Source organism: Bos mutus, chromosome 15 (assembly GCF_027580195.1).
Source record: "Bos mutus isolate GX-2022 chromosome 15, NWIPB_WYAK_1.1, whole genome shotgun sequence".
Taxonomy (NCBI): domain Eukaryota; kingdom Metazoa; phylum Chordata; class Mammalia; order Artiodactyla; family Bovidae; genus Bos; species Bos mutus.
In genome coordinates this window covers 1,589,479-1,613,661 of record NC_091631.1, presented here as the reverse complement: position 1 = coordinate 1,613,661, position 24,183 = coordinate 1,589,479, and the positions used below count along the sequence as shown (strand labels likewise).

Genomic DNA, 24,183 nt, shown 5'->3' with positions numbered 1-24,183 from the left:
AAAGTGAAAGTCAAGTCGCTCAGTTGTGTCTGACTCTTCGCGACCTAGTTCATGTTATAACTCTTGGTTACTGCTCATTGGAGTTGGAACAGCCTTGTCCATTGTCACTCAAAACCCCAGTTTTTTTTGTTTCAGGGTGTTCTTTCCTGTCTGTTTTCTCCTGTGGCATTTCCTTCTCTTTGCAATGTGTAGTTTTATTAAGTTAGGGTTTATATACAGTAAAATACATCTTTTTTCTGTACAGGTCTGTGAATTCTGACAAATGCATTGCTCAAGTGACTACTACCCAATTAAAATGCTAAGCAGCATCTTTACTATAGATACACTGCTATCAGCATGCTTATAAAATTATAGTGATCATTTCAGTCAGTGTATACCTCCCCCTGACTTCTCTTTAATTTGTTAATTTTTGTTTGTTTCACATCTGGATCGTTTGAATCAGAATCCAGTTTCCACATTGTATTTGGTCATATAAGTCTCTTAAGTTGCTTTTAATGTGTAAATTCCCGCTTCCTATCTCTCTTTTTCGGACATTTATTTATTGGAGAAACTGGGTCATACGTGTCCTGTAGAATATTCTACATTCTGGACTCCACTCTTTCATCTCTATCGTGTCACTGAATGTGTAGCTGTACTCCCTCTATTTCCTGTAAACTGGTAGTTAGATCTAGAGGGTTGATTATATTCAGTTTGGACTTTTTTCTACTTCCTAAGTGGTGTCAAGGGATATTGGGTCTTCCTGTTATATTTACAATGGGCCAGTATCTGATCTTCATTTTCATTAGCATCATGAAATTTAGTATAAATCCTACTGGCTTCCTGTAACTGAATGTTGAATACAGAATCTCTGGAAAGTATACCACTTCAAAGTACTAAGCCAACATCATTTCCCATCTTTTTGAATTAAGCTTTAAAATGCTCTCCCACAAATATCCCCTATTTTTTTGTTGATGGAGTTTAATTCTAAAAATTCTTTCTGCATAAAACTTTTTTCTCACATATTCTGCAAATTACCTTCAGATCATAGTAACTTTAAATCTGGTGTGGCAGTTAACGTTGATTGTCAACTTGACTGGGCCACAAGGTGACTGGATATTTAGTCAAGCGTTATTCTAGGTTTTTCTGGGAGAGTGATTTTGCATAAGATTAAGATTAAAGCAGATAGCCCTTCTTAATATGGGTGGGCCTCGTCCAATCAGTTGAAGACCTGAATACAACAAAAAGACTGACCCTCACCCGATTTAGGAGAGAATTCTTCCTGTATGACTGTCTTTGAACTGGGACACTGGATTTTTCCTGCCTTTGGACTTGAAACATTGTTTTTTCCTGGGTCTCAAGACTGCCTTGTTCTCAGAACTTCAGATGCTGACTGGAGCACACCATGGGATATCCCAGGTCTCTGGTTTGCAGGTTCACCCTACAGATGTTGGGGCTTTCCAGCCTCCACAAACATGTGAGCCAATAACATACTAAATGCATACATGCATTTGTACATAATCTCATAAGCCAATTACCTGTAATATATGTACAAATCCTATTGGTTCTGCTTTACTGGGGAACCCTAATACACTAACAGGACCACTGCAGTGAAGCACAGGGCATGAGAGAAATCTGTTAGCTTTCTCCTACCAGAAGACAAAGCAGAGCAGCAGAGAGAATGTCATTCAAGATTCTATTCAGTTCAATTGCTCAGTCGTTTCTGACTCTTTGCAACCCCATGGACTGCAGCACACCAGGCCTCCCTGTCCATCACCAACTCCTGGAGTTTATCCAAACTCATGTCCATTGAGTCAGTGATGTCATCCAATCGTCTCATCCTCTGCCGTCCCCTTCCTCTCCTGCCTTCAATCTTTCCCAGCATCAGGGTCTTTTCAAATGAGTCAGTTCTTCACATCAGGTGCCCAAAGTATTGGAGTTTCAGCTTCAGCATCAGTCCTTCCAATGAATATTTAGGACTGATTTCCTTTAGGATGGACTGGTTGGATCTCCTTGCAGCCCAAGGGACTGTCAAGAGTCTTCTCCAACACCACAGTTCAAATGCATCAATTAATTCTTCTGTGCTCAGCTTCCTTTATGGCCCAACTCTCACATCCAGACATGACTACTGGAAAAACCACAGCTTTGACTAGACGGATTTTTGTTGGCAAAGTAATGTCTCTGCTTTTTAATATGCCAACTAGGTTGGTCATGACTTTTCTTCCAAGGAGTAAGCATCTTTTAATTTCATGGCCGCAGTTGCCTACCACAGCGATTTTGGAGCCCCCCAAAATAAAGTCTGTCACTGTTTCCATTGCTTCCCCATCTATTTGCCATGAAGTGATGGGACCAGATGCCATGATCTTTGTTTTCTGAATGTTGAGCTTTAAGCCAACTTTTTCACTCTCCTCTTTCACTTTTATCAAGAGGCTCTTTAGTTCTTCTTTACTTTCTGCCATAATGGGTGGTGTCATCTGCATATCTGAGATTATTGATATTTGTCCCAGCAATCTTGATTCCAGCTTGTGCTTCATCCCACCCAGCATTTCTCATGATGTACTCTGCATATGTGTTAAATAAGCATGCTGACAATATACAGCCTTGATGTACTCCTTTCCCAGTTTTGAACCAGTGTGTTGTTCCATGTCCAGTTCTAACTGTTGCTTTGTGACCTGTACACACACTTCACATGAGACAGGTCAGGTGGTCTGGTATTCCCATCTCTTAAGAATTTTCCACAGTTTCTTGTGATCCACACAGTCAAAGGCTTTGGCATAGTCAATAAAACAAAAGTAGATGGTTTTCTGGAACTCTCTTACTTTTTCAATGATCCAATGGATGTTGGCAATTTGTTCTCTGGTTCCTCTGCCTTTTCTAAACCCCGGTTGAACATCTGGAAGTTTTCGGTTCACATACTGTTGAAGCCTTGCTTGAAGAATTTTGAGCATTACTTTGCTACCGTGTGAGATTAAGGCAATTGTGTGGTAGTTTGAACATTCTTTGGCATTGCCTTTCTTTGGGATTAGAATGAAAACTGACCTTTTCCAACCTATGGCCACTGCTGAGTTTTCCAAATTTGCTGGCCTATTGAGTGCAGCACCACATCATCTTTTAGGATTTGAAATAGCTCAACTGGAATTCCATCACCTCCACTAGCTTTGTTCATAGTGATGCTTCCTAAGGCCCACTTGACTTCACATTCCAGAATGTCTGGCTATGGATGAGTGATCACATCATGATTATCTTAGTCATGAAGATCTTTTGTGTATAGTTCTTCTGTGTATTCTTGCCACCTCTTCTTAACATTGTCTGCTTCTGTTAGGTCCATACCATTTCTGTCCTTAATTGTGCCCATCTTTGCATGAAAAGTTCCCTTAGTATCTCTAATTTTCTTGAAGAGATCTCTAGTCTTTACCATTCTATTGTTTTTCTCTATTTCTTTGCACTGATCACTGAAGAAGGCTTTCTTTTCTCTCCTTTCTATTCTTTGGAACTCTGCATTCAAATAGGTATATCTTTCCTTTTCTCCTTTGCCTTTCTCATCTGTTCTTTTCACAGCTATTTGTAAGGCCTCCTCAGACAGCCATTTTCCTTTTTTGCATTTCTTTTTCTCGGGGATGGTCTTGATCCCTGTCTCCTGTACAATGTCATGAACCTCCATCCATACTTCATCAGGCACTCTGTCTTTCAGATCTAATCCCTTGAATCTATTTCTCACATCCACTGTATAATCGTAAGGGATGATTTCAGTCATACCTGAATGGTCTAGTGGTTTTCCCTACTTTCTTCAATTTAAGTCTGAATTTGGCAATGAGGCATTCATGCTCTGAGCCACAGTCAGCTCCTGGTCTTGTTTTTGCTGACTGTATAGGGCTTCTCCATCTTTGGCTGCAAATAATATAATCAATCTGATTTCGGTATTGACCATCTGGTGATGTCCATGTGTAGAGTCTTCTCTCAACGTTAGTGATTGATATTTTCCAAGTCTTAGAAGCCTCCCAAATACCGGAACTCCAATTCTAGGAAGCTTACCCTTTGTAAATGAAGGTTCTAAATTTCACGTATAAGACAGGAGAGGTTTTGAATTCAACTGCTATTGGAATTTAGCAATATGAAAGATTAGTCTTAGAATTCTGGTACTGGTGGAATGGGTATTCAAACAAGTCTTCCCACCCTGTATACACATGCAGGCACACTGAATAACTTGAAAATATAGACAAAAAATAGGAAACACTTGCGTGAAGATATCAAAGCATTATGAAAGCAGGAAGTACAGGACCAATATTCAAGTGAGAAAATAGGTTCAAAGGATGAGCTCTGTTGTTCATGTTGCTTTTACATTAGAGGCACCTGCCATTTTCAGAGGAGATGGTTGAGCATCTGACTAGCTAACCAGACATTTGAAACAAATCATGAAGCTGAGGGAAGCAGAGGCAAAAGTTAGAATTTAAGGCCTATCAAGTGGTCGGGGGTCTAGTAAATACTGCAGAATTTTATATGGGAACAAAATGTTGCCTGTCAGTATAAGAATGTCCCCCAAATATCCCAACCTTCACAGGGACTCAAGTTGGAAAACATTCTCGACCCCAACTAAGTTAAGATGATCTAACCTGGATGATCCCTGGTGACTCAAGCAATAAAGATCCACCTGCAATGCAGGAGACCTGGGTTCGATTCCTGGGTTGGGAAGATCCCTGGAAGATGGCGTGGAAACCCACACCAGTATTCTTGCCTGGAGAATCCCCATGGACAGAGGAGCCTGGTGGGCTACAGTCCATGGGGTTGCAAAGAGTCAGACACGACTGAAGCAACTAAGCACAACACAGCACAGCCTAGGTTAGGTTAGTGACTCCCACCCAGCCATCTCCCAGAATGAATGGCGACGTCTCTTTGGAGGAAGGTTATATTATCCTAAGCCTCATTTTTTTTGTCCTTACAAGACAAAATTTGCTACAGAAAAATGAGACCTTAGACTTGAAAGAGCTTTTATGGGAAGTCTATCAAGAAAATTGGCAGAGAGATAGACTTGATGAGAAAAATGTGATGATATTCTTCAATCTAATACCAATATGTGAAGACTTCCCTGATGGTCCAGTGGTTAAGAAGCCTCCTACCAATGCAGGGGACACAAGTTCGATCCCTGATCTGGGAAGATCCCACGTTTTGCATGGCAACAAGCCCATGTGCCCAGGCCACCACGGTGAGAGGCCCACACCCTGCAACTAGAAAGTCGCCCCCACTGATCACAACCAGAGAAGGCTCACACGCAGCAGCAGAGACGGGGCAGCCCAAAGTAAACAGTAATAATAACGTGAGATACACACAATAATTATTTACTGTAACCTGAGAATGCTCACACTCAGCAACAGAGACAGGGCAGCCCAAAATAAATAGTAATAATAATGTGAGATACACACGATAATTATTTACTGGTCACAACCAGAGAAGGCTCATATGCAGCAGCAGAGACGGGGCAGTCCAAAGTAAATAGTAATAATAACATGAGGTACACACGATAATTATTTACTGGGTTATAATTACTAATAATCCGAGAGCCCAAGTACTTATTCAACAGGCAAGCATTCTTTCCTAACAACTACTTGAATAACAGAGAATTAGGTTCTCTCAACATCTGACTCATTCTTTCTCTGCCAGGCAATGTGGGCTGACATTTCCTGCTTTAGTATTTACTGAAACTGAAAAGAACAATTTCACAACAAAAAGTGCACTATAACTTTAACCAGAAGGATACTTTAAGACATTTTGAGAACGGTGGACCCTCTTGTCAAATCCTGGAAGCCCAAGGCTCCTCCTGCTGCAACCACACTCAAAGATTGCAAATCACATGATCCTGATGTTGCAACTAAATCTACACTGAACATTATTCAGGGCAGCTCCAAATTAGCTGAATCAGATCCTCAGACTTATTTTTTTTTCAACTGGTACACAAGTGAAGACCGCCTCTCTCAGTGTCCTGTGCCACTGCTTGCGCATACCTGCCTTGTGAACACTACCCCTTCCTCTGAACCAAAGATGGGTCCAATTGAGTGGGCCAGACAAATAGTGGTTCTAGTAACATTCTCCACGAAAACTGTAGGTATAGCTTATCACTGGGTTATACAGAAATCAGACACATAGACCCTAGGATAGTTCTTAGACACAGGTCAATGAGAGATGCAGAACAGCTAACCCATAAAGCATGCTCATGGGAAACCTAACCCAACAGATAATTGTGCTGGAACCATCTTGTTGCTGTTCAGTCGCTCAGTTGTGTCTGACCCCATGTACTGTAGCCCGCCCGGCTCCTCTGTTCATGGGACTTCCCAGGCAAGAATACTGGAGTGGACTGCCATTTCCTTCTCCAGGGGGATCTTCCAGACCCAGGGAGTAAACCCAAGTCTCCTGCATTGGCAGGCAGATTCTCTACCACTGAGTCCCCAGGGAAGCCCCATATAAACCAGCTAAAGATGAGGCCCCTATGGTGGGGTTCCTCCAGCACTCTCCTTCCTGTCTTTGCTGCACAATCCTCGTGGACTTCATCCAACCTTGCCAAGGGCAGCAAAGAAGGAAGATCAGAAAATGGCCCACACCTTGCTGGTGAAACACATGTCCATCCAGCCTCATTGAGCATATTGGCTACAGCCCTTTCTGTTTGTTTGGTCAGCTGGACAATTAAGTAGAACTAAAAGACCACCTCAATGGACATGGGTTTGAGCAAACTCCAGGAGACAGTAAAGGACAAGGAAGCTTGGTATGCTGCAGTGCATGGGGTCACAAAGAGTCAGACACGACCAAGCAACTGAACAACAACAAAAAGACGTCCACTCACCGTGAAATCTGGCTATTGAGTCTATCACTCCAATAATGTGGTTCAGCTATTTCCACTATTGCCTGCAAGGGAGGAGAGGGTGGTAAAATACATTAACTGCCAGGCTTCAGGGCATAGAAATGAAAGTCGCTCAGTCGTGTCTGACTCTTTGTGACCCCATGGACTACACAGTCCATGGAATTCTCCAGGCCAGAATACTGGAGTGAGTAGCCTTTCCCTTCTCTAGGGGATCTTCCCCACCCAGGGATTGAACTCAGGTCTCCCACATTGCAGGCAGATTCTTTACCAGCTGAGCCACAAGAGAAGCCCAAGAATACTGGGTTGGGTAGTCTATATCTTCTCCAGGGGATCTTCCCGACCCAGGAATCAAACCAAGGTCTCCTGCATTGTAGGCAGATTCTTTACCAACTGAGCTATCAGGGAAGCCCTCAGGGCATAGAAAATGTCTACAATTGGCTTTGACACCAGCCTGCCTTTGCTGTTGTTGCTACTATAAAAAGGCTAGGAAGGAAAGTTAAGGTTGGTGTTTTGTGGCCTCTGTACTTTGTGCGTGGAAGTTTTGAATCAGTACTTTTTAATGGAGACAGCTTGGCCAAAACTGTTACAGAATTTGGGGACCCATTAAAACAAAGTTTAAGGAGGAAAAGAAACTTCCGAATATGTAATATATTATATATGTAATATAACTTAAAATGTATCTAAGGACTCAGCCTACTCTTTTCAGGGCCAGAAGTACTTTGCAGGTATTTGGAATGAAGAAAACACAGTCGGTCTTATGTATCTGCGTATCCATAGATTGAACCAAAGGATGGAAAATATTTGGAAAAAAAAAAATCTGTGAAATTCCAAAAAGCAAAACTTGAATTTGCCACTCATCTTCAACTATTTGCATAGCACTTAAATTATATTTGGGCTTCCCTAGTGGCTCAGACAGTAAGGAAGGAACCTGCCTGGGTCAGGAAGATCCCCTGGAGAAGGAAATGGCAACCCACTCCAGTATTCTTGCCTAGAAAATTCCATGGACAGAGGAGACTCGCAGGCTACAGACCATGGGGTCACAAAAGAGTCCGACATGACTGAGTGACCAACACTACTAAGTTAATGTAAGTAAATTCCTTAATTCTGATCCAAGAATCCCTTTCCATTTTTACAGTAATCCAGGGTATCACCAGTGATGGAGAAACGGGTATTTAAGACCTCCTCCACCTACCGACTTGACGGACACGAGTTTGAGCAAGCCCTGGAAGTTGGTGATGGACAGGCAGGCCTGGCGTGCTGCAGTCTGTGGGGTCGCAAAAAGTCGGACATGACTGAACTGAACTACCTAGTGAGGGTGAGGCAGGTCATGAGTAAACTGAAAGAAGGCTGAGTCAGCCCCAAGAGGCCAAACCAATCCCAGGGCTGGCTCCTTCAGAGCAATAGAAGGGTCTCAAAAGATCAGGTGATAGAACGTCCCAGATCTCCCACTTCACAGCTCTCTGCTATCACCTCCAGCTCCCAGAGAGGGAAAACCAGTTTCCAGAAGGCTTCAAGCTCTGCCCCAAAGACCTGAGGCTTGGGAAGCCATTTCCCAGCAGTGTTGCCATTGGGTGTGGGGGATGTCAATCTTTGCCCCAGCTCTGTTCCCCCACCCCCCGACCCCAGGTCTCTGTCTACAGGCAGGGCCCCACCCAGGGCGAGGAGACACCGTTGTTGCGGATGCCTGAGTAGGCCTCCCGGGACTTTCCTGGGAGGAAGCTGTGGGCACTGATCTCATCCCCTGCATGGAGGGTCATGGAGAGAGGACTGCCCGAAGTGGAACAGACTGGATGGGAAAGGACAGAGGTGGGGTGGCATCCTGGAGACTGAGCTAACAATAGGAAGGAAGAAAGTTCTAGAGGCAAAAGCCTTGGGGCCAGGTTCTTCCTCTGCAAAATGGGGGTGCTAAAAGTTGTCCCCACTTTGCAAAGGTGGTGTGAGGATTTAAACATTGTTAAGAGTTGACTTAACAGTTTCGGTGTTGACCATCTGGTGATGTCCATGTGTAAGAGAAGACTCTACACATGGACATCACCAGATGGTCAACACTGAAATCAGATTGATTATATTCTTTGCATCCAAAGATGGAGAAGCTCTATACAGTCAGCAAAAACAAGACCAGGAGCTGACTGTGGCTTAGATCGTGAACTCCTTATTGCCAAATTCAGACTTAAATTGAAGAAAGTAGGGAAAACCACTAGACCATTCAGGTATGACCGAAATCAAATCCCTTATGGCTATACAGTGGAAGTGAGAAATAGATTTAAGGGCCTAGATCTGATAGATAGAGTGCCTGATGAACTATGGGATGAGGTTCGTGACATTGTACAGGAGACAGGGATCAAGACCATCTCCATGGAAAAGAAATGCAAAAAAGCAAAATGGCTGTCTGGGGAAGCCTTACAAATAGCTGTGAAAAGAAGAGAAGAGAAAAGCAAAGGAGAAAAGGAAAGATATAAACATCTGAATGCAGAGTTCCAAAGAATAGCAAGAAGAGATAAGAAAGCCTTCTTCAGCGATGAATGCAAAGAAATAGAGAAAAACAACAGAATGGGAAAGACTAGAGATCTCTTCAAGAAAATCAGAGATAACAAAAGAACATTTCATGCAAAGATGGGTTCAATAAAGGACAGAAATGGTATGGACCTAACAGAAGCAGAAGATATTAAGAAGAGGTGGCAAGAATACACAGAAGAACTGTACAAAAAAGATCTCCACGACCCAGATAATCACGATGGTGTGATCACTGACCTAGATCCAGACATCCTGGAATGTGAAGTCAAGTGGGCCTTAGAAAGCATCACTACGAACAGAGCTAGTGGACGTGATGGAATTCCAGTTGAGGTATTCCAAATCCTGAAAGATGATGCTGTGAAAGTGCTGCACTCAATATGCCAGCAAATTTGGAAAACTCAGCAGTGGCCACAGGACTGGAAAAGGTCAGTTTTCATTCCAATCCCAAAGAAACACAATGCCAAAGAATGTTCAAACTACTGCACAATTGCCCTCATCTCACATGCTAGCAAAGTAATGCTCAAAATTCTCCAAGCCAGGCTTTAGCAATATGTGAACCGAGAACTTCCTGATGTTCAAGCTGGTTTTAAACAAGGCAGAGGAACCAGAGATCAAATTGCCAACATCTGCTGGATCATGGAAAAAGCAAGAGAGTTCCAGAAAAACATCTATTTCTGCTTTCTTGACTATGCCAAAGCCTTTGACTGTGTGGATCACAATAAACTGTGGAAAATTCTGACAGAGATGGGGATACCAGACCACCTGATCTGCCTCTTGAGAAATTTGTATGCAGGTCAGGAAGCAACAGTTAGAACTGGACATGGAACAACAGACTGGTTCCAAATAGGAAAAGGAGTACATCAAGGCTGTATATTGTCACCCTGCTTATTTAACTTCTACGCAGAGTACATCATGAGAAACGCTGGATTGGAAGAAACACAAACTGGAATCAAGATTTCTGGGAGAAATATCAATAACCTCAGATATGCAGATGACACCACCCTTATGGCAGGAAGTGAAGAGAAACTCAAAAGCCTCTTGATGAAAGTGAAAGTGGAGAGTGAAAAAGTTGGCTTAAAGCTCAACATTCAGAAAACGAAGATCATGGCATCCGGTCCCATCACTTCATGGGAAATAGATGGGGAAACAGTGGAAACAGTGTCAGACTTTATTTTTTAGGGCTCCAAAATCACTGCAGATGGTGACTGCAGCCATGAAATTAAAAGACGCTTATTCCTTGGAAGGAAAGTTATGACCAACCTAGATAACATATTGAAAAGCAGAGACATTACTTTGCCAACAAAGGTTCGTCTAGTCAAGGCTATGTTTTTTCCTGTGATCATGTATGGATGTGAGAGTTGGACTGTGAAGAAGGCTGAGTGCCGAAGATGCTTTTGAACTGTGGTGTTGGAGAAGACTCTTGAGAGTCCCTTGGACTGCAAGGAGATCCAACCAGTCCATTCTGAAGAAGATCAGCCCTGGGATTTCTTTGGAAGGAATGATGCTAAAGCTGAAACTCCAGTATTTTGGCCACCTCATGTGAAGAGTTGGCTCATTGGAAAAGACTCTGATGCTGGGAGGGATTGAGGGCAAGAGGAGAAGGGGACGACAGAGGATGAGATGGCTGGATGGCATCATTGACTCGATGGATGTGAGTCTGAGTGAACTCTGGGAGTTGGTGATGGACAGGGAGACCTGGCGTGCTGCGATTCACGGGGTCGCAAAGAGGCGGACACGACTGAGTGATCTAACCTGAAGAGTTGACTCATTGGAAAAGACTCTGATGCTCGGAGGGATTGGAGGCAGGAGGAGAAGGGGACGACAGAGAATGAGATGGCTGAATGGCATCACCGACTCGATGGACATGAGTTTGGGTGAACTCCGAGAGTTGGTGATGGACAGGGAGGCCTGGCGTGCTGCATTTCATGGGGTCGCAAAGAGTCCGACATGACTGAGCGACTGAACTAAACTGAACTGAACTAAGAACATAGAACAGTACCTGACAGAGAGAGCAGGGCAACGTTTGTTCATTAGCAACTGGCTTTAAGGGTGATGGAACCCACACAAATTGGTGCAGTATTTTTTTTTCTTTTTGACTTTGTCCTCTAAGACAATGGAAACAAAAGCGAAAAGAAATAAATGGGACTCAATTAAACTTAAAGCTTTTCCACAGCAAAAGCAGCCATGGACAAATGAAAAAAAATAAAAATGCCCTACTTGAATGGGGGAAAATATTTTTAAATGATATCACTGATAAGGGGTTAATATCCAGAATATATAAATAGCTCATATAACTCAGTATTTAAAAAAAAAAAAAACCAACCTGACTTAAAAATGACAGAAGAATTGAATAGACATTTTTCAAAAGAAGACATACAGATGGCCAATAGGCACATGAAAAGATGTTCAATATCAATAATACTCAGTAAAATGCAAATCAAAACCACAATGAGATATCACCTGGTACCTGTCAGAATGGTTATCATCAAAAGTCTACAAATAACAGGGACTTTCCTGGTGATACAGTGGGCAGGAATCTGCCTGCCAATTCAGGGGACAGCTGTGAGCACCTAAAAGCCCATGTACCACAACTACTGAGCCCATGGGGAACCGAAATTACTGAGCCCATGGGGAACGGAAATGACTGAGCCCAGGCGCTGCAACTACCCAAGCCCACGCACCTAGAGCCCTCACTCTGCAACAAGAGAAGGCACCACAGTGAGAAGCCTGAGCACCTTGAGAAAGAACAGCCTCCACTCGCTGCCACTGGAGAAAGCTCTCAATCATAAAGAAATAAATACATGATTTTTAAGTCTGCAAATAACAAATGTTGGTGAGGATGTGGAGAAAGGGGAACCAACTCGATGGACATGCATTTCAGCAAGCTCCAGGAGTTGGTGATGGACAAGGAAGCCTGGCGTGCCGCAGCCCATGGGGTCGCAGAGTCAGACACAGCTGAGAGAGTGAGCTGAACTGTACACTATTGATGGGAATCTAAAGGAGTGCAGCCAACGTGCGGAACATCACGGAGTTTCCTCAAAAACTAAAAGTAGGACTGCCACGTGATCCAGCTGGTTATATATCCAAACAGAAGACGTTAACTTGGAAAGACACAATATGCGTAGTCCAGTGTTCACATCAGTGTTATTTACAGTAGCCGAGATACGGAAACAATCTATGTCTACCAACAGACAAATGGGTAAAGATGTGGTATATACATTGAAGTGTTACTCAGTCATAAAAATGATTGAAATTCTGCCATTTGCAACCACGTGCATGGATCTGGAGGGGATTATGCTTAGTGAAGTCAGACAGAGAAAGACAAACCATATGATATTATTTATATGTGGAATCTAAAACATAAAACAGTGAGTACAAGAAAACAGAAACAGATTCACAGGTACAGAGATCAAACTAGTGGTTACTAGTGTTGAGAAGAAAGGGGGAAGGGGCAAGATAGGGATAGTTCAAGAGGCACTACTATGCATAAAATAAATAAGCTACAAGGATATACTGTAGAGAACAAGGAATAGTCTCTACTATATTATATATATATATTATACATATAAATATATATTATATACTATAAAATATCCAATATTTTATAACAACTTTAAATGGAGTAAAATCTCTAAAAATATTGAATCATTATGTTATATACCTGAAACTAATATAAATTATAAATCAACTCTACTTCAATAAGAAAGTAAAATGAATAAGATGATCCAGTCCAGAGTTTTGCACTAGGGTAATATGTTTTTTCACATTTATCTATTTGGCCATGCTGGGTCCTAGCTTCAGTACGCAGCATCTTTGATCTTCATTGTAGCACACCAGATCTTCCGTTGCGGCTCTCAGTGCTTAGTTGTGGCCTGTGAAATCTACATCCCTGACCAGGGATCACACCTGGGTCCCTTGAGTTGGGACCATGGACTCTTAACCAGTGGACCACCAGGGAAGCCCCTCACCATGGTGATATGGAAAAGATGCAGATTATCAGGCCTCACTCCAGACTTGTTAAACCGTAACATATTGTGTGGGCTCTGTGAATTTGCATTTCTAAAAGTTGGGGAATCTCTGGTCTGGGACAATCTTTTAAATCGCAAATGGAGGACCTGAAAGGTACCTCATCTCTCCGAAGAGCTCCAGAAGGCTGTGAGGCTCTGAGAGTTGAAGCCTTAAAACTCTTTTCCCTTCCAACTAGTTCCGTGGCCTCTAGGAAATTTACCTGATTTCTTCTCTGTGAAATGGGCAAAAGGCAAAAAAAAAAGAAGAAGAAGAAGAGGAAGAAGGGGGTGAAAAACCACAGGAAATGACTCACATTTGCACACATTCTCAGTAGACTAACTGGTTGTATTTATTACCATCAGAGGTCTTCTTACTTTACAAGTGGTGGTTTCAGCAATATCAGTGCTTGTTTCAAAAAGGATGACTTCACTCATGTTCATAGCATTCTGAGATCCATTTCTTAATTTCCAGGCAATATCTCAATATCTCAAAGCCTATCAAATATTAATAAGTCAGATGGAAATCAGGATGCTGTTCAATGTTTAGAAGTCATCAGGATAGCTCAGCTCGCTCAGCAATTTCAACCCTAGTATTCTTTATGGGTGGCTGAGCAGTAAAGAATCTGCCTGCAATTCAGGAGAGATGCAGGTTTGGGAAGATCCCCTGGAGGAGGAACTGGCAACCCAGTTCCTTGCCTGCAGTTCCAGTATTCTTGCCTGCGAAATCCCATGGATGAAGGAGCCTGGCGGGCTACAGTCCATGGAGGGTCACAAACCAGTCGGACACTACTTAGCGACTACAACAGCTACATTCTTTATTACGTTTTACCTGTCGCTGAATATTTGCTGCTTCAGAATCCACAATAAAAAAAGAAAAGGATAAGCTGGATACTAATTCTCTGGTGATTGTTGCACTCTCTGCCCTCAGAGATCCAGAAACCTATAATGATTTTGGAGAAGGACAGTAAGAGGTGGACACTTTTGGGCAAGTTGGTTTCCTTGTTGCTGTTGCCCTTTTAAAAGTTCCTCTTTCCAAACCCCAGAGGACCCACAGAAGAGGAAGCGGTAACCAACTACGTGAAGTGTATTGCATGCGCGTTAAGTCCAGTTCTCCCAAACCATCATGCAGATTGTAGTCACCAAAGAGCACTCTTCAACCCTGTCATCTTATACACACGGAGACTCCTCTGTCAAGCTGCATCCAAGCCGTCAGCTTTGCGACTTCGATCCCTTCTCTAACACGGGGTGAAATACTGCAAGCTTGCTCTCCGCCGAGCGTGCCGAGCTTTGCAAGCCCTTTCGGACGGAGATGTGTGACGGCCAGCTTTGAGATGCACAGTCCTGGCAAACGTCTGCACTTTCAGACCTTTGGAGAATCGATTTGTGACGAGGTCTTCCACGTCCTCTGCATCCGCGGTTTCTTCCTAATTGTCCTCGTCGTGGGTCCGATCCTGGCTGCTGGGAAGGACACCCCAGGAAAGTGCCCGGGTGGCTCCAGCCCCATCGCCCCCACCCATCCGCCGCGTCCTCCGTGCGCTCCAGCGGGCCTCCAGCCGCGCCTCAAGTGCTCCGCTGTGAAGTGTCTCCAACCATCCTCTTTCCGCTTTCCCAGTTGTCAAAAAGAATAGAGGAACCCGGAGAGGCAGGGGCGGGGGGCGGGGGGCGGTGGGCGGTGGGCGGGAGGCCTAGGCTGAAAGAAGCCAGGAGGAAATGAAAGAGAGTCTCCAAAGGGACCGCTGAGCAACGGTTCCGAGAAAGTCAGCAGTTCCGAAATCTTAGCCCACCTCCCTCCATGACTGCTCTTCTGAGCAAAGGTGGGAGCACGCCCCTCGCCAGCCACCTGCGGAGCTGGGAGGACTGCCCTTCCCAAGGGAGCAGACACCCGGGCGCGGCACCCCAGCCCTGGGCGAGGGGCTCAGCGAGAGGGCCGGGCCCTGGGCAGCCAGGCCGGACCCCGGCCGGGGGCTGGTAGGAAGGGGCTGGGCCGGGCTGGGGCAGGTGTGGGGAGCCCAGAAGGTACGGGCTGTTACCTCAGTGGCTGCGTCCATCATGTAGTTTGCCTGTCGGAGCTGGCTGGTGGCCTAAAGGAAGCCCGGGGCCTGCGCTCTCTGAGTCCTGCCCCTGGATGAGGCCACGGCCAGGCTCTGGGGAGTCCCGGCCAGAGAAGAGTGCGGAGGGGCCTGGGGGAGGGGAGGAGAAAAGGGAAAAGCAGAGGAGGAGGGAGGGGGGAGGGAGAGGAGGGAAGGGGAAGAGGGACAGGAGGGAAGGGGGGGAGAGAAGGGGGGAAGGGAGAGGAGAGGGGAGGGGGGGCAGAGGAGGGAGGGGAAGCGGGGGCAGAAAGGCAGACTGAGAACCATCGCTCACCTTGCTAACAGTGAACTGAGGCTGAGAGAGGCTGAAGGGAGTTTGTTGGTAAGCACAGTCCCAGGAAACGATGAAGCCAGCGCTCAGGCTCTGCTGTGAAACAGTGAGTGCAATCAGCACAGTCTGTAGGTAACTTCTTGACCAGAAATGCAGGAGCTAGAAGCTAAACTAAGCACCAAGGTGAAGAAGCCACCCAGGAAGTAAACACTCTACAAGTCTCTGTTTTCTTCAATAAATCAATGTTGTTGTTTTTTAGAACAGGACAGACTCAAAAATTAAAGACAACTTATGTATCCTTCAATTGCATCTTGGTCTGAGTAAATGAGTTTTGTGATGATATAAGAAAAAGTCCAAAATTTTTAAAGAGGGAAAGTGGCAATTAGGGTGAACATGTCATGACGTTTCTAACTGTAAAGTAATGTAAAACACAAGGGTGATGTAAACAAGCAAACGTAAGGGCGCATTACCCTGTGTGTGAGCATCAGAGGCTCACTGTGCCGTTCGGAGAAGGCAAGGGCGCCCCACTCCAGCACTCTTGCCTGGAAAATCCCGTGGATGGAGGAGCCTGGTGGGCTGCAGTCCACGGGGTCGCTCAGAGTCAGACACGACTGAGAGACTTCACTTTCACTTTTCACTTTCACGCATTGGAGAAGGAAATGGCAACCCACTCCAGTGCTCTTGCCTGGAAAATCCCAGGGGCGGGGAGCCTGGTGGGCTGCCGTCTCTGGGGTCGCACAGAGTCGGACACGACTGAAGCGACTCAGCAGCAGCCGCAGCAGCATTGTACCGTTCTCTTGTTTCTCTGTTTGAATATGTTCATAATCAAAAATTACGAGAAATATACTTTCTGGGGCTTTGTGACCTCGAGTAAATAGTTTGACCTGTCTGGGTGTTCAAAGTCTTTATCAGTGACATAGGTCTAGTGTATCTCAGAGGGCTGTAAGACTTACATGAGGTACTCTATGAAAAGCAGTTCTAAAACGGCAGAGCTCACAGGCCACCTCATGCTCTCACTGACCATGTCTGTGTGAATGTTTCTTTGCTGAGGGCTTGCCCTGTGCCAGGCTTTGTGACACATGTTGGGACTCTGAAGACAGATGGCTGCTGCCGTCCATGGCTTTAGTTTTCTAGAGGTTTACATCACTGCTGAAAATTTCACTATTTGGTTTACACTGTTCATTCTCTTCTGGGGAGGTGTCAGCGGGAAGACAGATGGGGAAGCACCTCCTTAAAACGAAAGCAGCAGCTAAAGTTTCGCGCTGTCTTCTCGGGCAGACTCTCTAAGTTTGTTCTGTCTTCACGGCACAACAGAGTTCTCTTCCCACCTGTCTTCCTACAACGGTATCACCTCGGTATTGTCTCCGTCTTAAATGGAGGCTGAATTTTAACATCGGTGTATCTAGAACACACTTTTCAACTCTCCAGGAGAAAATCCATCTGTAAGGTATTTATCCTGGCATCTGAATTCCATCTCTGCTTTGTAGGTCTAGCCTAGGGCAAGTCATCTAAGTTATACTTTCTGCGCTTGCAAAACGAAGGTATACCTACGTGGAATAATTGCACTGGCAATTAGAGATAATTTTTGTAAAGTCTGGTGTGCTGCTCTATAAAAAGGAGGTTTTATTGTTCAGGTCACTGTAATTAGTGGATAAACTGTCTACATGCTAAATTAACATCTCTAAGGAAAGTGAGGGTGGAGCTGAACGGGACAGGTGCGTTAGGGGGTCCCTGTTAATCTTAGTCTCTATACAATTAATGATAGCCTTGAAGATACTGCTCTAATTTGACGCTTTCTGAAACATGTTTCAGCTGAATTGTGTGTTCATCTTCAAGCCATCGTGAGCTCTGAGCAGCCCTCACAGATGGACTCAGCTGAAAAGTGTAAGAGCTGTACTGAGCACTGCTTTCCTAAGGTATGTTTATAAACGCTATTTGTGAAATATACCAGTATTAAACTTAGCCATCCTTGAGACTGGGCTTCATAGACCTTCTTGCCAATAAATGACTTCATTGTACGTAGGAAATAGTAAATAATTTAAAATCTGTCTCATCCATTTTATTCTTCTTGTTTTAGTTGGATGGTGGCAGGAAGATGTTTTAATATAACTCTTTGCTAGATCAAAGGAAACTTCAACCCCCCCCCAAAAACAGTTGTAATACTTCCTGAACAACAGCCATAAAATCAAATATAACATATTAGAATAAGCTATAGAGTGAAAATAATATGAATGCTATTGCAAAGCATGAAAATATATGCCGTTCCCTAAAATGGCTGATCTATTCAGTAACAAGCATAATCTATATTTGCACAGTGCTTCACAGTTTATAAAGCAATTTTTAAGATGTTTGTTCTTACCATAGCCTTGTTAGGCAAGAAGAGAGAATTTTATTTTCCTCAATTTGTTAATGAGAAGCGAGGAAAAGTGAGTTGTTGCCTAAGGCAGAAGTGGAATGAAGACTTGGCCTTAAGTTTACAAAAGTTAAGTCATGGCTCTCCCTACTAACTGGACTCTGTTATCATATCAAACCATCATCTCTTTTTCTGAGTCTACAGTGCTCCTTGAATTTTTCAACAAGAAGACTGAGAATTTTTTGGTGCAAATCATCACTATGCTCGAAAAAAAGTAAAAATTTTGAAGTTGAAAATTATAACCAAGACCCGAAGTAACAAACACTCAGATTTAAGTATCTCTGTTTTTGATGCACTTGGGGAAAAGTTGCTTCTTTCCTTATATTTCTCTGAAAACACTGCACCAGTGTAGCAGTGTTAAGAATTTATCTAACTGATAAGATATTTCTGGCTTATATGTTGGATCCCAACTCAGATTCTGATTTAATTATATTCCCTGGCCTTTTCATATTCATTCTGCGTTTCCATGAAAAACTTTGTGAATGGTATGCAGCAAAGAGAAATATAAAAGACTATTGTTGCATTCATAATTTTAAAGTATTTAACATTTCTGTTTACCTCAGTGAAAACCAGCAGGATAATTCCAATACTCCTCAAATGGAGATGGACTCTAAGACAAGTTCAGAGAATATAGACAACCTCCAGGCTGAAGGACCCAGAGACCAAACTGTGTCCCCAGAAGAGACAGTTTATGTTACCCTGGATGTAAACATCAAGCAAAGCAAGGGAAGGAAGCACAGGCTCCGTGTGACGGGGGAGCTCACGGGAGGCCCGCAGCTCTGAGGCTGTCAGAAAGGCAGTGAGGACTCCTCCTGGCAGAGAAAGGCTGGTATACAGCGCAGAAGGAACTGACGCATTCTTAAACCTTGGAATGCCTCTCAGGTGTTCTCCTGAAAACCGCCACGTGAGAGTTATCTTTTCTCCAAAGAGAAGCGAGACAGGGAAAGAGGAACAGGTATTTGGTCAGTTTAACAACACATCAACTGACTGTGTCAAATTTTATATTCACACAGTTGGGAAGACCAGAAAAACTCTTCTCAAATGCAGGGAACTTCACAAAGATGAGTACAAACTCTGTGTCTATGCTTTCAAAGGAGAAAGCATAAGAAGGCTATGTCCGCGGATGGCAGACTTCTTTCCCTTCTGGAGAAGAGTGACTGGACCCTCATTGGAAACCTGAGCATTGTTTTAGACAGCTCACAGTTGGCCAATGCCTTAGAGGGCGAGCTCTTTCAGCTTGAGGTTAAAAACAAGCATAAAAGCCAGGGCACCAGCTGCTTGAAATTCTCAGGTTGAGGTTGAAAAAAAGCATGGATGCCAGGGCACCAGCTGCTAGAAATTCCGAGTCACAGGAAATAAAGCCTTGTGTGTTGAAACAAACAATCATGGAAGACAAGCACCCTAGTTTGGAAAGAGAAAGTGATAAAATTAGAAAAACTTTGAGAATAATTTGGATAAAACACAGGGGGGAAAATTGTTTGAATTGCATAAAACAGACTTTGGGAAACTGACCAAAAACTGCTCAGGTTGAAGTGCACAGACTTCTTTCCGGGCTCAGTGACTCAGTCGGGCACCTTTCACGGCACACCAGGAAGAGTGCAGGCTCTTCCACTTGCTTTGTTTGGAAAGGGTTGTACATTTCCACTCGTCGGCATGTGATGTATCGAACCGTGGGAGAAGACATAGTCACGTGAGTGTGCACACACACATGGTCAGTGTGTAAAGGGGACATTTGCTTATGAGAAGGCTGAAGATGAAAATAAGCACTGCTTCTCCTTGAGTGTTGGTTTGAGACACCTGATGTAGAGCTTGACCACGCAGCTCTGAAAGTGAAGACACAGGGACAGCAAGAGCCTGAGGGGCTGTGTGATGGGAAGGACCCTGGACCAGACAGCAGCCTGGTGTGTATTATTGGCCGTCCAGCTGGGGAGGCGAAGTCTACCGATGCCTGTGCTGTGATCCCTCAGGATCAGCGGGAAGAGAAATACTTGGAACACATTCAGGCTAGAGCTGCAGACAGGCGTGGTGCTTGAACGCAGTACATCCATATGCACACCCAGAAGAGTTTCCAGGAGGTAGTCCCCCAGCCTGATGTGGCGACCCATAACACCGCTTCTTACTTTGGGTCTCCGGCTCCCCCGTGTTTGATTCTGAAGGCTCGTGGGTGCCACGTACACTGCAGGCTTCGCTTATAAGTACCCACAGGGGATTTCCAGCATCACTGAATTCAGCTGTACCCTGAAATCCATTATCTATGATGTTAAGAAAAAACACAGAATGTGGTAGGAAGGACTGTTTCTAAACCTGCCAGATTCAAAGAAAGGTGAGTATTAAGGATGAAAAAGAATGAGAATTCAGAATACACCCCAGCTGTTCAGGGAATCACCTATGGGATTGTTATTCCACAGGCAATGATAACAGGTTTCTAAATTCTGTAATGGTCAATCTCATCAACAACAATAATAATTAATGGTACTGACTACTTCCTATGCACCTAGCATTTTTCTAGGTACACGAAGGAACTGGTTTTAACAAATCTGTGAGGTGGGCTACTCTACCTATTTTAAAGTTAAGCAATGTGAACAAAGATGAATAATACTCAGTTTTATGACAATAAAAGTAAGCATTGTTTTTGTTTTTTTCATCTTCCCCATCTCCCCTTCGGAGAAGGCAATGGCACCCCACTCCAGTACTCTTGCCTGGAAAATTCCATGGACAGAGGAGCCTGGTGTGCTGCAGTCCATGGGGTTGCTAAGAGTTGGACACGACTGAGCGACTTCACTTTCACACATGGCAGAAGGAAATGGCAACCCACTCCGATGTTCTTGCCTGGAGAATCCCAGGGATGGGGGAGCCTGGTGGGCTGCCGTCTGTGGGGTCACAAAGAGTCGGACATGACTGAAGCGACTTAGCAGCAGCAGCAGCAGTATCTCCCCCTAAGTTCAGTTGCTTAAAGGCAGGACCCAAGACTTCTTCTCATTATCCACAATGTCTGGCACATGGAAATTAAGGGCTTCAAAAATACGTAGGTTCATCAGTAGCAACACTTAGGGCTGCAGTTAATCTTAGGTGTGTGGGTCAATCGCTCAGTTGTGTCAGACTCTTTGCAACTGCATGGACTGTAGCCTGCCAGGCTCCTCTGTCCATGGAGTTTTCCAGGCAAGAACACTGGAGTGGGTTGCCATTTCCTTTTCCAGGAGATCTTCCCAATCCGGGGATCGAACCCACATATCTTGCATCTTCTAAATTGGCAGGCGAATTCTTTACCGCTGTGCCACCTGGACTGAGTAGCTAAATGCTTGGTTAGAAGTAATCTCAAATAAAATCTTTTAGAATTTCCAAAATCCTCATATGATCCAAACTGTCAGGATATATGTTTCCTGAAATTCAGAGGGTAGTATATCCATTTTCCGTGTATTTATAGGCTACTAGGGGGGCTATGTTAAATACCATGTTACTTTGTAGAGATGTCTTGGTTTTTGCCTGAAGTCCTTGTCCTGCTCCAGGATGCCGGCTAGTGCCCACATTGCGTTCGCTGTTAGGTCTGCTTAGACTTCTCTTGGTCGTGACAGTTTCTCAGCCTTTTCTTATATTTTATGATCTTGACAGGAAGTGTACTGGTCAACTATTTTGTAAAATGCCCTTCTATTGGAATTTGTCTGATGTTTTTTTCTAATACTCATTGGACTGGGGCTGTGGGTTTTGGAGAGTAAGATCACAGAGGCAAAGTGTCATTTTGTAACCAAGAGGTGGAGGCAAGCTAAATGTCCATCGACAGCTGAATGGATAACGAAGATGTGGTACATATATGTGATGGAATATGACTCAGCCACAAAGAGAAGGAAGTAATGGCATTGGAAGCAGCAAGGAGGGGCCTAGAGATTATCGTACTAAGTGACGGAGGTCAGATGGAGACAAATGTATGGTATTGCTCATCTGTGGACTCTAAAATAAAAAATACGAATGAATTTATTTCCAAAGTGGAAAGAGACTCACAGACATAGAAAACAAACTTACGGTGACCAAAGGCGAGAGGGGGTCTAGGGAGGCATAAATTAGGAGGTTGGTATTCACCTGTACACAGTGCTGTATACAGCATAGATAACAAGGATATAAAGGGGACTAGACTCAGTACATCTAATTCTTGGGATAACTACACGATACACATATGCTGCTGCTGCTGCTAAGTCGCTCAGTCGTGTCCGACCCTCAGCGACCCCGTGGACTGCAGCCCACCAGGCTCCTCCATCCATGTACACATATATAGGAGGAGGAAGTGGCAACCCACTCCAGTGTTCTTGCCTGGGAAATCCCATGGGCAGAGGAGACTGGCGGGCTGCAGTCCACGGGGGTCACAAAGGAGTCACACACAACTTAGTGACTTGCTGGGAGCCAGGCCCTCCGCCTGTGGCAAAGGTCGTGAGGAAGGAGGCTCGACATACGCAAGGCGGGATCGAGCCCCAGGAGTCCCCCTGGAAATCCTCAAGCATCTACCCCCATAACCAGAGCCTGCCTACTTTACTACTTTGTGCTCTCACCTACACCTCTGACTTTACGGGGGGCTGTCCCCTACCACCTCTTTCGGAGAAGGAGTTAACTTAGAGCTCCAGTTAATAAAAACTCCTGGGCGTGACAAGAGTGTTTTAACCTACAAACTCCTCTGAAGGTTCTCTGGCCTGCCTGACAGGCTTGTCTGGCCACATGTGATCACTCACAGCCTCCCAACCGTGAGAGGCACGAGATGCTTTAAACCTTCTAAAAACAGGTTCCTTAGAAAAGTTAGAAAACCATTAGTATAAGTATAGTGGGCTGATTAGAAATTGTATTGGTGAAGGGTTTTTCATTTGTTCAGCCAATGTTTGTTGCTAAGTCTCCATATCCCCTGCCCTTACACACATTAATGAATATATAGAAGAAATAAGTATTAACCTTTGATATAAATCACGTTAGACCTTAGGCTAAGTAAATTCTTTCCTTAACTAAAACCCGCTACACCCTCACCCTATAGGAATGTAACTTTATTTGGGTGGTGTCTGTTTTAAGAATAATCACCCCTGGAGAAATAAGTGTCCTGGTTGACTGACTGCTGTCACAAGGAGAGGGTCATAAATTGTCAGCAGGCCCCCTGGCCAGAAGATGATGTAACACCCTTAAGACCTCTGTATACATTTGTATGAAGCACCTGACTTTGATAAAAGTCAGGACTGCTGACCCCACGTGACTTTTGCTTAACATCTCAGTGTATAAAAGTAGACCATGGAAAATAAAGAATTGGGATCAGTTCCTCAAAATACTGGTCTCCCCATGTCCTTCTTTCTCTCAAACTCTGGCTGAGTCTCCATCTGGAGCACGGAACCCGCCATGCTTACTAATTATGCCTGGGCTTCTAAGAGCTGACCGGGGAGGCCTCAGTGTCTCCTCTCCTTCGGGAGAACGGAAGGATGCCTGCGGCCTACGTAAGTGGTGCAAGCTTCTTGTCCTGAAGTTTTATTGGTTTCCCGCGTAAACCAAGCTACTCAGCCTCTTTTCTCCACTGAATTTTCCTACTGAGCTATCCTTATTCTATTACTCTTTATATCTCTAATTAATATCTAATTGAAGCTATTGTATCCTGATCCTCGCCGACGCCATCCCCGCTTCGAACTCCCTGGATCAGCTGGGGCTGGACCTCGGCAGTGACTAAACGGCAAGAACAACATACACAGATGTATCTACATAGACACGTGTACACACATATACAGACATGTATATGCATGTAGAGATATGTGCACATGTATGTATGTATCTGACGATGTGCTGCACACCTGAAACGAATATGATATTATAAATCAATGATACTTCAATTAAAATCAAATGAATAATAATTATTTTAATGATTATTATATAATAATTATAATTATAGTAAATATATAACTATATGATAATTGGAGAAGGAAATGGCAACCCACTCCAGTATTCTTGCCTAGAGAATCCCATAGATAGAGGAGGCTGGCGGGCTACAGTCAATGGGGTCTCAAGAGCCGGACACAACTTAGTGACTAAACCACCACCATCATAATAATTAT

General features: G+C 44.2%; 1 protein-coding gene across 1 annotated transcript; it reads left to right on the top strand.

Moving 5' to 3' along the window:
• Positions 1-17,508: 17,508 nt before the first annotated feature.
• FAM111A (FAM111 trypsin like peptidase A) lies at positions 17,509-23,373 on the top strand. The gene is given in 10 exon segments (XM_070383236.1): positions 17,509-17,546; positions 18,878-19,224; positions 19,227-19,371; positions 19,428-19,546; positions 19,549-19,642; positions 19,644-19,802; positions 19,804-19,889; positions 19,892-20,242; positions 20,245-20,280; positions 20,283-23,373. Coding segments are annotated over 10 exon segments (1,497 nt in total). The 3' UTR covers positions 20,405-23,373.
• The last annotated feature ends 810 nt before the right edge of the window (positions 23,374-24,183 follow it).